The 17,179-nt window shown below is 42.6% G+C and overlaps 1 protein-coding gene and 1 long non-coding RNA gene across 2 annotated transcripts in view; one reads left to right on the top strand and one right to left on the bottom strand.

Moving 5' to 3' along the window:
* Positions 1 to 8,155, bottom strand: part of ESR2 (estrogen receptor 2) — a 56,496-nt gene extending 48,341 nt beyond the window's left edge. Inside the window, exons 1-2 of the mRNA XM_077767217.1 lie at positions 7,779 to 8,155; positions 5,077 to 5,249 (exon numbers count right to left, since the gene is read on the bottom strand). Of these exons, the coding sequence (XP_077623343.1) occupies positions 5,077 to 5,249; positions 7,779 to 8,140 (535 nt within the window). The 5' untranslated portion in view covers positions 8,141 to 8,155. The remainder of the gene's footprint in view (positions 1 to 5,076; positions 5,250 to 7,778) is intronic.
* A 7,916-nt stretch (positions 8,156 to 16,071) lies between these two features.
* On the top strand, positions 16,072 to 16,531 carry LOC144233995 (uncharacterized). The gene is made up of 2 exons (XR_013335829.1): positions 16,072 to 16,285; positions 16,376 to 16,531. It is a non-coding gene; the product is annotated as an uncharacterized LOC144233995 (long non-coding RNA).
* The last annotated feature ends 648 nt before the right edge of the window (positions 16,532 to 17,179 follow it).

Below are 17,179 nucleotides of genomic sequence, written 5' to 3'. Positions count from 1 at the left end.
ATGTTTTATTTATTTCTGAGAGAGAGAGACAGCATGAGCAGGGGAGGTTCAGAGAGAGAGAGGGAGACACAGAATCTGAAGCAGGCTCCTGGCTCTGAGCTGGCTGTCAGCACAGAGCCCGATGTGGGGCTCAAACCCATGAACTGTGAGATCATGACCTGAGCCAAAGTCAGACACTCAACCGACTGAGCCACCCAGGCGCCCTTGGTCTTTATTATGTTGAGATATGCTCTAAGCCTCCTTTACTGAGAGTTTTTATCAACAATAATGATAATATGATAAATACATTTCATTCTCCCTCATTCAACATACAAAAAGAATTGAGTGTCCATTTTTGGTTACTGCAACACATTTTATATTAGAGGATGCAAAAAAATATGAAGAGTCCAAAAAAAATGATCATTTACACATTAAGCAATTATAAGAGCACAGAGCACTAACTCTTTCCCTTCTGCACACGCAGAATGTGACATTTCTTTCCCCTTTCCCAATAGCTCCTTGACTCATGTGGTAGGAAGGAAGGATATATGGAAAGCAGAGGAAACTCCCTTGTCATTGTAACCAGCCATAGGCTAAGGGTTCAAAGATATTTCAGGAAGAGATTTGTTTTCCCCCACAGCAGATAAAAAGGATCTTTTTCAAAGGATATAGTTAGCTGTATTAGGTCAAGATTTCCTCAAGGAATAAAATTCTAGAATCTCAGTAAGCTAGAAAATTATCATATCAAGAGTTCAGTTCTGAATTTTAGATACCTGGATTGTTCTTACTATATAATAGTAATATTAGTAAATAATATAAATATTTATATTATTTATAAATATATAAATATATAAGTAAATATAAATATTTACTTATTAAAGTATATAAGTATATATTATATACTTTATAATATATAAATAAATATAAGTTAATAGTAAATAATATAATAGTAATAATAGCAGGGAAGTAGGCCTGGCCTTATAATCTACTACTGCAATGATGATAAATAAGAATGTCTAAGCACTAAATATGTTAAATACAGAATTACAAGTTTTGTGTATAAGAGCAATTATAAATAAGCAAACAACACAATTTATGTTTTGAGAAACTGATGACATATGCTTTCTTTATCGGTGATGCTTTCTTCTCTCAATAAGAAAATTAAGATTGGAAATGGCAGAGGGCCCTCATCAATCTAACTATGAAGATTTTAAAGGGAGTAGGTTTAAATGAGATTAGGATTAGAAAAAAATACAAAGTAAAAGATGTTGATATCTTAATATATAAGAGTCATAAAGACAACTGGAATATCTTAAATTTGCATGATGGTTATAAATGACCAAACATTTTCACAAAACCAACCTCATTTCGTTTCTAGAATAACTTTGTAAGTATCTCCATTTCACAGAGGAGGAAACATACTAAAAGTCATAGAGCTACTAAATGGAGGACAAAGAGGTGGTCATCTATACAGTAAGATGAATTTCAGGGGATCTGCAGGAAGGCAACTCTTTACTACTAAATTCTACCCTTCAGCACCTTCTCGATTCTATCAAGAGCCATCCCACCATCATGATTACACATGCCAAATATTAAACGTAAGTCAAAGGAAAAAACAATCTTCCTAATTCCTAATAAGTACATTTTTCCAAGCTTTTTCTTCACAAGGGTTATAGCTAGGGATTTCTGGGGTAGATGGTGAAATCGGATTCTAAGTTCGCTTTGTCCCATGGATACAACTAGGTAACACCCATATCAGTGTTACTAACACAGAAAATAACCCAAAGACTAGAAGGACAGACTCTCCACAGATAAATGTAGAGAAAAGGCCATAATGAAGAGGGTAGGAAGGGTGGAAAGGCAATCAGGAGCTAAACAGACCTGTAGAACTGTCCACAGCAGGGGAAGGACCTATGGGTTTGGAGAGGGGGGGAGACAGACTATCATACCAGGCACCGCAAGTAAAGGGAATGCACACGGGTATGACAAATTCCCATTAACATTTGGCTTTGAAAACCAGAGGGGGATAATTTCATAAGTTCTTTCAATCAGGGCTTAACAGGTGGAACTCAAAAATCAGCAGGCTTAGGGGCACCCGTGTGGCTCAGTCAGCTAAGCATCCGACTTCACCTCAGGTCATGATCTCATGGTTGAGCCCAGCGTCAGGCTCTGTGCTGACAGCTCAGAGCCTGCTTCAGATTCCATGTCTCCCTCTTTCTCTGCCCTTCTCCCACTCACGCTCTGTCACTCTTGCTCTCTCTCAAAAATAAACAAACATTAAAATATTTTTTAAAAAATCAGTTGGCTTAGCTCTGGGAGAGCTAGGAAGACAAGAGGGAATGGAGACTCTGTCCTTAAAGAGACAGCACAACAAACAGTCCCATGGAGATACACCACAAAAGCAGCTGTTTGAAAAATGCCTGGGGTATATGGAAGGGAGATGTGTTTACTAATCTCAGAGTGTGTGCTAGAGGGGCAGGAATCATTGGGAGATTTCTCCAGGAACAGAGGAGCTGGTGGGTGCCATTCCCCTCCCAACACCCCAGTCTAGACACACAGACACCTGCAAAAACCAACACAGTACCAATACCCTCCACATAATTTGCTAACAGCAGACCTACCCTGACCCATGTTCTCCTGAGGACTTGTTCCCCCTCCAATATGCCCTTGGCCAGAGGCCATCCCAAGTGGTACCCCAAGCTTGACAGTGTGCGAGCAACCCCGACAGGGGCCGACACCACTCCAAAGTGACTCTTGACCCAAGGAGAGGGAAAGATAACACACCAGTCCAACTGTGGCCCCAGCAGTGGGTTAGGCGCAGACACCTGATCTGACTGCTGGCCCCACGCACCAACAAAAGTTCTGAAAGGATAACTCATGGAAAGTGCCCTGTAGTTCAGTGCTACTGCATCTCTGGCTAATGCCTGGTCTGACTCAATTCAAACCAAGGTGGCCCCAGATTGGCTCACTAACAACAAAGGGACCCAAGCTAGCCCCCAACAGGCAGAGAGCCACTGCAGACAACAGGACGGCCAAAGCAGCTGGGCCACTATAGTGGGTGCACACAGCACACATAGGTGACATCCCTGAAGCCCCAGGTGTGGTGGACAGGAGACACTGCACTCCAGGGCACTATAGGAACTCTTCTTCATAAGGCCACTACTTTCAAGAGCAGGAGACGTAGCTGACTTTCCTGACACATAGAAACAGACACAGAGAGTTAGACAAAATGAGGAGACAGAAGAATGTGTCTCAAATGAAAGAGGACAAAATCATAGCAAGAGACATAAATGAAACAGACATAAGTAGCATGCCTGATGGAGAATTTAAACTAATGGTCATAAAGATACTCATTGGACTGGAGAAATGAGTAGAGGATCTCAGTAAAACTCTTATCAAAGAATTAGAAAACAAGAAATAGTCAGAAATGAAAAATTCAATCGCTGAAATTAAAAATACTCTAGCGGCTGTGGCACCTGGGTTGCTCAGTCGGTTGGGCATCCAACTTCAGCTCAGATCATGATCTTGCAGTTTGTAAGTTCAAGCCCCATATCAGGCACAGTCTGACAGCTCAGAGCCTCCCTCCCTCCCTCTCATAAATAAACATTAAAAATTTTTTAAAAATACACTAGAAGGAATAAATAGCAGACTAGAGGAAGCACAAGAATAGATCAGCAACCTGGAGGACAGAGTAATGGAGAGCAATCAAGCTGAACAAGAAAAAAAAAAAATGAAACTAGACTTAGGGAACTGAACGACACCATCAAACATAATAACATTCAAATTATAGAGATCCCAGAAGGAGGAAAGAGAAAAGGGGACAGAAAATGTGTTTGAAGAAATAATAGCTGAAAAATCCTGCATCTAGAGAAGGAAATAGAAATCCAGATCCAGGAGGCACACAGATACCCCAACAAAAATCAACCCAAGGTGGTCCACACCAAAACACATAATAATCAAAATGGCAAAAAGTAGTGATAAAGGGAGGCTTTTAAAAGCAGCAAGAGAAAATAATTACATAAAAGAGAAACCCCCATAAGGCTGTTAACTGATTTTTAGCAGAAACATTGCAGGCCAGAAGGAAGTGGCATGATACACGCAAAGTGCTAAAAGAAAAAACAAACAAACAAAAAACCTGTAACCAAGAATACCTTATCCAGCAAGGCTATCATTCAGAATAGAAAGAGAGATAAAGTGGGGCACCTGGGTGGCCCTGTTGGTTAAGCATCTGACTCCTGATTTTGGCTCAGGTCACGATCTCATGGTTTGGGAGTTCAAGCCCTGCATCAGGCTCTGCATTAACAGTGTGGAGCCTTCCTGGGACACTCTCTCTCTCTCCCTCTCTGCTCCTACCTCATTTTCTATGTCTCTTTCTCTCTCTCTCTCTCTTTCAAATAAATAAACAAACTTAAAAAAAAAAGAGTGTTTCCCAAAACAAAAGCGAAGCACTTCACGACCACTAAACCAGCCCTACAAGAAATGTTAAAGAAACTCTATTCTTTGAGTAGAATAAGGGAAGACAGACCATAAGCAGAAGAAAGAAAAGTAGGAAGCACAAAAGCAGTAAAATTAAATATATCTATAAAAATCAGTCAAGGAATTCACAAAATAAAAGGATGTAAAGTATGACACCATAGATCTAAAACATAGTGGGGGAGGACAGAGGGCAGGGCGAGGAGGGGACTAAAGAATGGGTTCAAACTTAAGGGACCATCAACTTTATAATATAAACTACTATATGCATAAGTCGTTATATACAAACCTAATGGTGACCACAGATCAAAAACCAGTAAGAGATATACAAAAGTTGTAACTAGGCATCTTTTCCCAAGAAGATGGTGATGGGTGATGGTGGAAAGAGATCCATTCAAGTTTTGGAGCTCTGGGGTAAGATCTGCAATTAAACGTAAGGGGCTCTGCACTTGAAACGATCTACTCCACCATCCACCCCATCCCCCAACACACGATCCTCTGACCTGCTCGTCAAGTACTTTGTGTAGTACACAGGCCAATGGTGACATTTCTGCCACGTCGTCTGCAAAATTATTTGAAAGCAAAAGTGGAAAATGAAAGAAGCAGCCAACAATACTCTTGTACCTTGAATGCTTCTTTTAAAAAAGGCCTTACATCCTTCACACGACCAGACTCCATAGTGATATCCAGATGCATAATCGCTGCAGACCGCACAGAAGTGGGCATCTCTCTTTGAACTTGGACTAGTAACAGGGCTGGCACAACTGCTCCCACTAATCTTCCGTTTCAAGGTCTCTCTGGGGGCAAAGAAAACATTCATTGTAAGACAGCATTAAGGGGAAAAGATGGACTTTCTAGAAAAAGCAATAGCATGAACACTGCCTAATTTACCTCTTTGCTCTCCAGAGCTCATAATAAATAAACTCCAGGAAATCTGATGAAGCACAACCTGTATTGCTGATATCATGAGATGGATAGAGTCACACTGTTGGGAATGACTGATATTTGAAAGTAGTTAGGTGAGTCTATGCCCATCCATGCAATGCTGATGATCACTAGTAACTATAGACGGCCAGCTGTAGCCATCAGGTTGTACATCTCTGAGTGTAATAAGTGACCAGAGTAAGCCTTACCCACAGGTCCGAACTACAAGCAGGTGTGCAGTGGCCTTCTATAATTGCTAATTCATCAACACTGCATGGATGGGCCTAATCTCACCTAACCGGTTTTAAGTATCAGTCCACAGTCCAAGTGTTGCTAAATAGCCCATCAGTGTGCCCATTTAAATGGGCACCAAAAACTTCCATTCTGCAATTTAAGATGAAGGTCTAGAATGAAAATAACTTTCAGAGGAGTAGCAGCAGATAGACTTTAAGTTACACTGAAGTGAATGCTATACTCTGGTTTAGAGAGACAGAGGAAGGGTAGAGAAGGGCCAGGAAGGGCAGGAAAGGACAGTAAAAGTCAGAGAAGGCCAGAGACAGCCAGTGAAGGCTAGGGAGAATATAAGGAGAGAAAGGAAAAGAGAGAAAGGAGACAAGAGGTGGAGAGAGTAGGCACGTGCCTGTCCTCAGACAAGGTTCTAAAGGAAGCAGGTGCTCAGTTCTGGGGAAAGGGTGAGATGCAGGGGCTGTGGCCTGGTGAGCATAGGGCACACTGGGGGCTGGTCACAGCGTGGACTTCCATAGAAGAAGGGACAGCCCATGAAGGCAGTATTAGCAGACACTAAAAGCACACCTGGCTAGTTCCTAATTTTGCTAAGGCACTTTCTTTTGGAAAGGAAATGTTAGAGATATAATTGATTTACAAACGAAAATCCTTTTACTATGGGTTAATTTACCCTGATATTAGAACTCTGATTAGATCTCATGCTCAGAAACAAAATATTTCTTCCCTTAAAGGCTAAGTGAAAAACAGAACTTTAAGAAAGTTATCTACAATGTTTACATTCTCTTTTACGAACAAAGCTTTTAAAAAGAAGAAAAATAAAATTACTGTGTAACATAGCTTTCTCAAAGTGTTACGGCAGCATTTGAAAGTAACAGATTTTAATATCCAATATGCAAGAACTTAATACTTTGGTTGTTCTAGAAATTTATCTCCCCCTCATCCTTCTCCCTACACCTCTTCCCTCCATAGCTATCATTATCATTAAATACATTACAAATTAAATGGACATTACCACCATGTTACCTTGCATTTGAAGAATACAAATATTCTTTTTAACTTAAAGAAATTTCAACTAGGGGCGCCTGGGTGGCTCAGTCGGTTAAGCATCTGACTTTGGCTCAGGTCCTGATCTCACAGTTTGTGGGTTCGAACCCCGCATCAGGCTCTGTGCTGACAGCTAGCTCAGAGCGTGGGCCCTGTTTCAGATTCTGTGTCTTCCTCTCCATCTGACCCTCCCCTGCACATGCTGTCTCTCTCTCAGAAATACAAATAAATAAATAAATACATTAAAAAAAAATTTCAACTAAAGTCTACATTTAGGTGGGACACATTGTGTCATGAATACTTAACTGTATTTTACTACAAGATAAGAAAGATCTAACTTAAGAGTAAAGTAAAAATTTTTTTAATGTTTATTTATTTTGAGAGAGAATACACAAACAGGGAAGGACAGAGAGAGATGGGGCGGGAGAGAGAAAATCCCAAGCATGCTCCACGCCGTCAGAGCAGAGCCCAAAGTGGGGTTCGATCCCATGAACTGTGAGATTGTGACCTAAGCCAATATCAAGCATCAGATGTTTAACCGACAGCTACCCAGGTACCCCTAAAAATTTCTTTTTCAAACCCAAATTACTTCATCAAGAGAAACGTGAGCTTGTATTTCAAACTCTAATGTCTAAAAACAGTAGTCATGATAGTGAATTTTCCCCAGGACCCAGATCTACAAGCTTACTTTTAAAATGAGGATTAGAGGGGCACCTGGGTGGCTTAGTTGGTTAAGCGTCCGACTTTCGCTTGGGTCATGATCTCGCAGTTCGTGGGTTCGAGCCCCGCATCGGGCTCTGTGCTGACTGCCAGCTCAGAGCCTGGAGCCTGCTTCTAATTCTGTGTCTCCCTCTCTCTCTGACCCTCCCCTGCTCACACTGTCTCTCTCTCTCTCCTGGAAATAAAAATATTTAAAAAAAAAATAAAAAATAAAATGAGGATTAGAATAACAAAACAGATATTCTAGAATTCAGAATGTATGTGTTAGGTGCTCTAAGTAATCTATGTGATGAATAAAGACTTTGACTACTGCATATCTTTCATCTCACTAAATCATAAAATGATTTGAATAATACCCCTGAAGTACAATTCAGAACAAATACTGGACTTACCTGTGTACAGGTAAGGTGGGTTCTAGTGACCTTGCTTCACTCCAAGGACTCTTTTGAGGTTCTGCATACAGAAGGGATGGCTGGCAATGGATTGCTAAGGGAGAGAGGTGTCCAGGAGTCGGCCACAACACATTTGGGCTTGTGGTCTGTCGACCAGGTCCACCTTCTGAGCTAGTGGCACTGCTGGGAGCACCGAAATTCATCAGAGCAGGGCTATAGAATGTCATGGCTGAATATTCATGGCGGCTCTCCACGTAGGAGGAAGGTATATAAATGGGGCCATGTTCCAGGGGCAGGATGGATTGACTGCAGTTGTAGGAGGCAGGAGAGTGAAGGCTAGATGGTGAGTTTTTGATATCCATGTCTTGAATAGGTAACAGCTGAGGAAACTCTTTGCGAGAAGAGGCACAAAGGGACATTATAAGGTTCTCAAAGACTCAAGGGCTGTAGAGAAAAACAAAAGACATTTCTAAATTAGAGCTATAGGCCTAACTATTAAAAAGGTCCAAACAGATTTATTATGTACACACACACACACAGCTTAGAAACACATCTGAAAGACAGACAAAAAAATATTAACCTCAGGGGGCAGGAATGGGAGGCATGGAACTCTCATTTGCTACTTTATTCCCTTTTTTGTCACTTTTGTCATTGTTAGCTCCAAGAATTTTTTTAACCACAAGAATTTATCGTAAAATATTTTTTAAATTAAAAAAATGCAGGATTAAATTAAAATGCCAAGGTTGGTTTTCTCCCCCCCTTCTGGAATAGGTAAGAATGAGAATTAAAGAAAACCTCGAAAAGAGCAGGTCAATGGAGCTGGATAGCATTAACAGATATTCAAATACACAATGAATCAATCACCAGTAATAAACAAAAGGAACGACAGGCCACTGCACTCGTGTCAATGAACTTACTGCTTCTCGGGGTTAGCATATGGCCCATGGTAAGCGCCGGAGTCCCTTTACCTGTTCAAAGTGAGCACAATGTTAAACCTTCTCGGTAGAGGGCGCTGCACGGACACCGCAGGAGGAAGAGGCTGCTGTGACTTCTGACACTGGCAGAGGGCGGCAGTATGAGGGTGAGAGCAACCAGCGGACACGGAGCCTGTGGCGGGCCCTTTCCACAGTCACCTGTCCGGACTGTGGAAGTCACCAAGAAGTGACTCCGGACTGAGGAGTCACAAGTCGTTCCTTGTACAAACCTCCTCACCTCATGCTGCGAAGACCTCTGTCCCATGCAGGTACCCGGACTCCCAGGGCACAACCACGCAATGGGCTGCTAATGGCCCCCCAGCCCCTGCGGCACCCCGGTTAGCGGCCCACCAGTTACTGGCCCACCCACCTTTCCTAAGGAGATCTGAACCCCTCCAAATTTGTCCTTCCTTGGGTGCTCTTCCTTACCCCTACGGAACCATACAGAGTTTACTTATATATTAGACCTAATCTCTTATTTATTTCTATCTCCTGATTGGACCCAGACTGCTACATAACAGACTAGAAAATCCCAAAGTAGAAAATTCAAAAACTCAACGATTGACATAGAAACCAAAGCAGGTTCCAGGCTCTGAGCTGTCAGCACAGAGCCTGACGCAGGGCTCAAACCCAGAAACTGTGAGATCATGACCTGAGCTGAAGTCCGGCACTTAACTGACTGAGCCACCCAGGTGCCCCACAAATGCCTCTTAAAATACAAAGAAAGGTGCTCAATTTCATTCATAAAAATTAAAACCACACCCAGAGACCATTTCTCACTTATCATGTTTGGCAAAAATTCAAATGTTTGATCTCGCCTCCTTGGCGAGGCTGTGGAAAACAGAAACTTTCTCTGACGTTGTCGGTAGGATTGCAAAATGGCACAGCCTCCACAGATATCTGGCATTACATAGAGATAACACATGCTTTACCTTTGGGCTATGAATCCATAGTGAGATTCAAAAAAAGAAAAAGAATCATAGGCTACCATTACAAGTGATATTACATCAGTCCTTCACTCTGAAAAGTAGTCATTAAGGGAAAGAAATGAAACCAGTACCTTGCCCTTTTGAGAGGATCCGCAATGTATGCCACAGTTGAGGGCAAGCTCTTCTTTACAAAAGAATGCCACCCAACAAATAGTCCAGAAAGAAAATACTTGGACGGATAAATTGGATACAGAGAGCAAGTGAGAATGTTAACAATTACTGAATCTAGATGGTGGACATTCATGATACCAGTCTTTCAACTCTTCTGTAACTTCAAAAGTTTTCATAAGAAGCTTTGGAGGAAAGACACAAAATAACACAATTCCAAATGGAAACCTTTAATGATAAAAGGTTAGAAAAGGGGAGTCAGGGTGGCTTAGTCAGTTAAGCATCAGACTCTTGACTTCAGCTCAGGTCATGATCTCGCATTTGTGAGTTTGAGCCCCTCATGGACTCTGTGCTGATGGTGCAGAGCCTGCTTGGGATTCCGTCTCCCTTGCTCTCTCTCTCTCTGTCACAATAAATAAAAATAAGCTTTAAAAAATATTCGGATAACTGAAATAATATAATCTGGGAAAGGGAACAATGGCCATTAATAATTAGACTGGCTGAGAGAGATCATTAAGTAAACAAGCTTGCCTTGAGAAGTTCTCCGTCTCTGGTAGTTGCAGCACCGGTTATCACCTACTTCCACCTGTAGGCAACCTGGCTCTCTAATGCTCCTGATTACTTCCTCCTGACACTTTCATTTGACTACTCACTTCATTTGTCCTCAAAACAACATACGGTGGTTTTAAAATATGTCCACAAATTCTTCAACATTCCTCCTTTCAAAAGGTGGAGTCTAACCTCCTCCCCTTGAGTATGTGCTAGATTTATGCTCATTTTTTGTTTTAAGTTTCTTTATCTGAGAGAGACAGAGACAGACTGAGTAGGGGAGGGGCAGAAAGAAGGGGAGAGAGAGAACCCCAAGCAGGCTCTGCACTGCCAGCACAGAGCCCAAATGCACAAACTGAGAGATCAGTGACCCAAGCTGAAACCAAGAGCTGGATGCTTAACCGACCAAGCCACCCAGGCACCCCAATGACTCATGTTTAATGAATGAATTATGTCAGAAGGGACGGTATGTGGCTTCCATGACTAGGTCATAAAAAGCACTGAGGCCTCTTCCTGGCTGGCTTCCCTTGGATCATTCATTCCAGGAGAAATTAGCCACTACAGTGTGAGGACAGTCAAGCAGCATTATGGGGGCCTCCTGCCAAGGGCCAGCCAATGGCTCAGTGAGTGAGATAGTTTGGAAACTAACCTTCCAGCCCCACGCAAGCCTTCTGATGACTGTAGCTCTGGCCAACATCTTGACTGCAACCTCATGAGCAGAACTAGAACCATCCAGCTAAGCTGCTCCTGGATTCCTGACTCTCAGAAAATGTGTCCGATATTATGTTTGTCATGTAAGCTCCAAAATTCTACAGTACTAATTAATACAATATCCTAATCTCCTATTTGTATTAATGACCAAGCCCAGTATAATTAGCCTGGACTTTTCCTCTGCATCCACCTTTAACCACCAAGGCACACTTTTTTTTTTTCCCCTCCCAGTGCCTCTTCCTCATGGTCTATCTTTGCCACCATCTGAGCAAGCTCTCATTACTTCTTATCTGCGCATCTCCAATAGGCTCCTTACCACTCCTGCTCTCCAGTGAGCGCCTTCTCCAGGTCCATACAGCTGCCAGATTAACATTCTTGAAACCCAGCTCTGACCAGCCCTCTGCTTCTCGCCAGCCTGTGTAGGAAGTCACGCTCTTCCAACATCCAAGGCCATCCACTTGGCTGCCCCAACCCACCATTTCATCCTAAGGTGCTGTTCTCCTACAGAAGACCTGCCACGTCCGTAAGGAATATTCAGAGTGCATTGTAGAGCCACCGGCATTCTATGCCTTAGCACTTTTTTCAGTCCTAGCACCTCTGTAAGTACTTACAAACATAATCCTCCTTTGTAGAACAGCACTGAATCATTCTTGTAAATGGTAGAAGCATGATTAGAATTCAAGCTCCTTGAGGGGCACCTGGGTGGCTCAGTCGGTTAAGCGTCCGACTTCGGATCAGGTCATGATCTCATGTTCATGGGTTCAAGCCCCACATCAGGCCCCATGCTGACAGCTCAGAGCCTGGAGTCTGCTTAGGATTCTGTGACTCCCTCTCTCTACGCTTCCCCCACTCATGCTCTGTTTCTTTCTGTCTCAATAATAAATAAAACAAAAAAATATTTTTTTAAAGAATTTAAGCTCCTTGAGGGCACATGCTATTTTTATTCACCTTCCACTACACCTCAATAAATATGTGTTATTATGAAAGAATATGAGGAAATGCATTTGTAAGATTTCAGCCACTAAAGGGTGTTAGCCAGAGAGGAGAGCATCTTCGGTAGGCACGGCACTGTACTGAGATAGGAGAGCTAAAGGAATCGTGACATGGGCACAAAGGACTACTGTGCTAGGTAACGGAGGCAGGAAAGACCAGGTGAAGCGCTGAGGCACTAATACAAACACGCTACGANATTGAATAGTAACTGGAGAATACAGCGTCACAAAAGTTTATTTACATATATAATATATACATATATACTTACATACATATGTAAATAAACTATATATATAATATACAATTCACACGTATATCAATGTGCATTTATTAATAACAATTTCATATGTCCATTACTTAGATTCCTAGTCAACATATACAAGCCCTGATTCCTAACAGAACATATGCAGGAAAAAGCACATAATAGTAACTGTCAAAACTTTTTTGAAGTTGTGGTAAATTACACATAAAGCTTATGATAGGTTAACCACTTTTTAAATTCATTTTTTAATGTTTATTTTTGAAAGAGAGACAGTATGAGCAGGGGAGGGGCAGAGAGAGGGAGATACATAATCTGAAGCAGGCTCCAGGCTCTCAGCTGTCAGCACAGAGCCCAATGAGGGGCTTGAACCCACGCACCGTAAGATCATGACCTGAGCTGAAGTCGATCGCTTAACTGACTGAGCCACCCAAGCACCCCAATATTAACCACCTTTAAATGTACAGTTCAGAAGTGTCAAGTACATTCACAGCACTGTGCATCTCCAAAACTCTCCACTGGCACAACTAGGGCCCCCACCTGCTGAACAACAGCTCCCCAACCTACCCCTCCTCCAGCCCCTGGCAACCGCCATTCTACTTTGTTTCTTCTGGATCTGACTACTCATGGTTTCTCGGCCTTTTGACTAAGATCAAGTGTGGATCTGACTACTCACAATGCACATAAGTGGATCATACGGTATCTGTCCCTCTGTATCTGGCTTCTTTCACTTAGCACAATGTTCTCAAGGTTCTTCTGTGTTGTCTCATGTGTCAAAAGTTCCTTCCTTTTTAAGGTTGAATAATATTCCATTGTGTTTATGCACCACATTTTGTTCATCAAGAAAGGGTTTAAAATTTAATTTGTTTGTTTGTTTTATTTTTGAGACAGAGAGGGACAGAGCACAAGTAGGGGAAGGGCAGAGAGAGAGGGAGACACAGAATCTGAAGCAAGCTCCAGGCTCTGGGCTGGCTGTAAGCACAGAGCCCAACGCGGGGCTCGAACCCAGAGCCCAACGCGGGGCTCGAACCCAGAGCCCAACGCGGGGCTCGAACCCACTAACCCATGAGATCATGACCTGAGCTGAAGTCAGATGCATAACTGACTGAGCTGTCCAGGTGCCCCAATCAAGAAAGGGTTTGAAACACAGATGCCTGAAAACATTTACACAGGGGCGCCTGGGTGGCTCAGTTAGTTAAGCGTCCGACTTCGGCTCATGTCAGGATATCACAGTTTGTGTGTTCCAGCCCCACACTGGGCTCTGTGCTGACAGCCAGCTCAGAGCCTGGAGCCAGTTTCCGATTCTGTGTCTCCCTCTCTCTCTCACCCTCCCTTGCTCCTGCTGTCTCTCTCTCAGAAATAAAAAACATTTAAAAAAAATTTTTTAAAGAATGTTTCCTTTAAAAAAAAAAAAGAAAACATTTACACATCCATGGAAATAACCAAGGTTAGAGCAAGTAGTTGAATACCGAAGAAACACAGGCATTGGCAATTAGGTCACTGGTAATGTTTAGAAAGCGATTCTATGACCATCAGTACTGTGATGAGCCATCTAACCCTCAATCTGTCTGGAAACACCTGTCCTATTTCAATCCACCTACACATACGCTTGCTCAGTGTGCTTATGTTTCTTATATTGTACTGTGGTGACTGTATTTTAGCGCATTGTTTTTGCTATATGATTTGAGAATATCTTGTGCAGCCAGATATTTAATCAAAAAACATTTAGAGTACTTTAACAATACAACTTAAATAGTACACATTCTAACAATTGAAAGGAAAATACTCAAGGTAGCATGCTTAACAAACTGTATTTAGGTACAGTAAAATGTAACCTGGAGGTAATACACTTTGCATTTCTTAAACCTAATATGTGTGTGTGGAGGGTGTGGGTGTGGGTGTATAGATACATAGATAGATAGATGAAAACAAGATGGCCTACCCAATAAATGAAAGTATATCCAAAAGTTAATGTGGTCACTATGGTGAGTATACACATTATATACAGGAAATTCTGAAGCAGGACAGCAGTGAATGTTAGAGTAACAATTTGAACAAGACTTCAAGTTAATACAGAATTAAAAAGAAAATCAGTTGAATGGTTTAAACAACAACAACAACAACAAAAAACATTCTCAACATTTTGGTCAATCAAGGTTTGACTGAATTTCATGCTGTCTCAACTTTATACTGCCCCCAAAGAAATGTATTTAGCATCTTCGCAAAGATGCTAAACCAACACAGAAACCTATCAGAAAATCACTGCTATCTTTTACTTTCATTAGGCCTCTTACAAACAGAAAGCTTCCACTGATACAAAGCGATGAATAGCAGCATGGAAATTCATAAATCTGAAATAACACTTGCTATTATCCAGGTGGAAAGTGAACACACAATTGAAAATGAATATGACAGCTCTCTCGGGAGCACAGAATCAACCCCATTACTCATTTTCACCTACAGCTGAAATGTTCCTTCTCAACCCAGAAATGCTGAAACGACCTATCAGACACACCCCCAAATGGCAAACGTCAGGATTCACACAGGCGATCAGTCAGGTGCCACAGCGACTTTGCTTGGGAAAACGGATTTCATACACTTACACCAATCCATTTATCTAGAATTTCTACACATGCCTCACACACTAATTCCTGTGAGAGCGCTGGTTGCTAGAGCATGATTAAAAGGCTGTGTTGCCTTTTGGTTGGATATCTTTTGGATGCATCCAACTTCATGTGACAACCATTTGTCAGTGGGATGTCGGATCATTAGGAACATGGTAGCCAATGCAAAGGGTTTCTCTGAAGCAAAGACACAAGGCATGATGAGCTTAAATCATGGCAAGAGAGCTGGCAGACAAGCAAGCAAGTAGCAAAAGTCTTCACTAGAGGTCTAGAAAAGCACATGAGCCTGTACTGGCTGTGTGAGCAGTCCTATCAAAACGAGGACAAAATGGGTGAAGCAAAGAATCTCACTGTAAGACGGAAGTTTGCCAACACTTTCCTCTGAACAAGCAAGCATTGACTCGGTGAGCACAATATCAAGTACCACAGGGAAAAACAGTCTCTCAGCAGCTTAATTGTTGGGCATGGCAGGCACAGAACTGCACCTGACCAACCAAAGAACATCTACCCGGACATCCTGATTCTAAGAATTAAACATTTCTTTGCATGTCAGTTTTCTTTTTCTTTAGTTATGTTTTATTTATTTCTGAGAGAGAGAGAGAGAGAGAGACAGCATGAGCAGGGGAGGGTCACAGAGAAAGGGAGATACAGAATCTGAAACAGGCTCCAGGCTCTGACCCCAACGCGGGGCTCGAACCCACAAACCGTGAGATCATGACTGCAGCCAAAGTCAGACACTTAACCGAGCCACCCAGGCGCCCCCATGTCAGTTTTCTTTAATCAGTCACCACAGCCTAAAAGAGTTGGCCCATATTCCTCATGACGAACAGCCCTATCTTCTGTGCAGAGGCTTCTCAGCCCCACGCCCCCAGTGCACACGGTGGTGGCGAGCCCTTTCGGGTCACATCTATGTCCAGTAGCAAAGTGTTTTCGCACATGTGTGAGGACACACAGCGTTCTAACACAATGGCTGGGGAACACATTCTAGAACTTTAGCAGAAGAAAAGTTTTTAAAATTCCAAATATTGACAATGATTCCTTGGGGAAAGGAAAGGACAGGGGAGGGGAGGGGAGGGAAAGAGAGAGAAAGGGAAAGAAAATAAAAGAAAGGAAAGAAAGAGCCCTCGAGAAAGGTAGAAAGGCATTCCAGGAAGAGTAGCATGATCTTATCAAAGTACCTATCAAATCTAGCTCAACAACGCGAAGGCAGTCACCATTAGGCCTGCTATGACGTACATTCTGGCCCGATGGACACAGCAGTACTCGGTCCAGTCCAAGTCCCGGCTCTGCTGACAGCCAGGTGAGCATACACAACTCCCGTCAACTCCCCGAGCCTCCATGGCTTCTTCAGTAGAAACGAGGACCTACTATGGGCTGCATTTTTTCACAGCACTTGGAGGAGGATGAAGTGACATGATGTCTGTGAAAGCATCCTGGGAAGGCTGATCACAATCCAGGAAGCTGACGTCAGTCTATTAGCATGCCCCTGGGCACGCCTACAGTGGGCGGCAGAACTTCTAGGCAAAGTAAAAGGCTCTTCTGACCACCCTGAAGATTTTTGCCTCTTTATTGTACTTTGCTAACTTTTTTAAATTTTTTAACATTTATTTTTGAGAGACAGAGACAGAGCGTGAGTAGGGGAGGGGCAGAGAGAGAGGGAGACACAGAATCCCAAGCAGGCTCCAAGCTCTGAGCTGTCAGCACGGAGCCCAACGTGGGACTCAAACTCACAGACTGTGAGATCATGACCTGAGGCAAAGTCGGACACCTAACCAACTGAGCCACCTAGGCGCCTCTGTGCTTTGTTAACTTCTGCTTAACAGTCCATTACACCAGTCCAAACGCTGGGCTGCTGGTAGCCTGTTAGCCCTGTGTGGAGCACACATGCCACATGCTCCCTGTGCTGTGTTCTCTAGCCTGTCCGTCACTTTCCCAAGCATTCAGTCCAAACACCCGTCACGTGTGTGCCCCAGGTAACATGTGTCATAAATGCATACAACATGTCACAAATGCATGCATTATGTGCCATAAACGCACATTCACAAAGCAGACGCTAGAAGGAATTTTGTGGAAAAGATAAAAAAAAATATTTAACCATCAAGCATCCTTCATGTGTGTCTGTGGCTGTCTACCAATCTTTGGCCTTAAATTTGCCACAGCAAAACAGAGCCCAACTTGGGGCTTGAACTCATAA

The sequence above is a fragment of the Crocuta crocuta genome, unplaced genomic scaffold (assembly GCF_008692635.1).
Source record: "Crocuta crocuta isolate KB4526 unplaced genomic scaffold, BGI_CrCroc_1.0 scaffold55, whole genome shotgun sequence".
NCBI lineage: Eukaryota > Metazoa > Chordata > Mammalia > Carnivora > Hyaenidae > Crocuta > Crocuta crocuta.
This window is presented reverse-complemented; position numbering and strand designations above follow the sequence as displayed.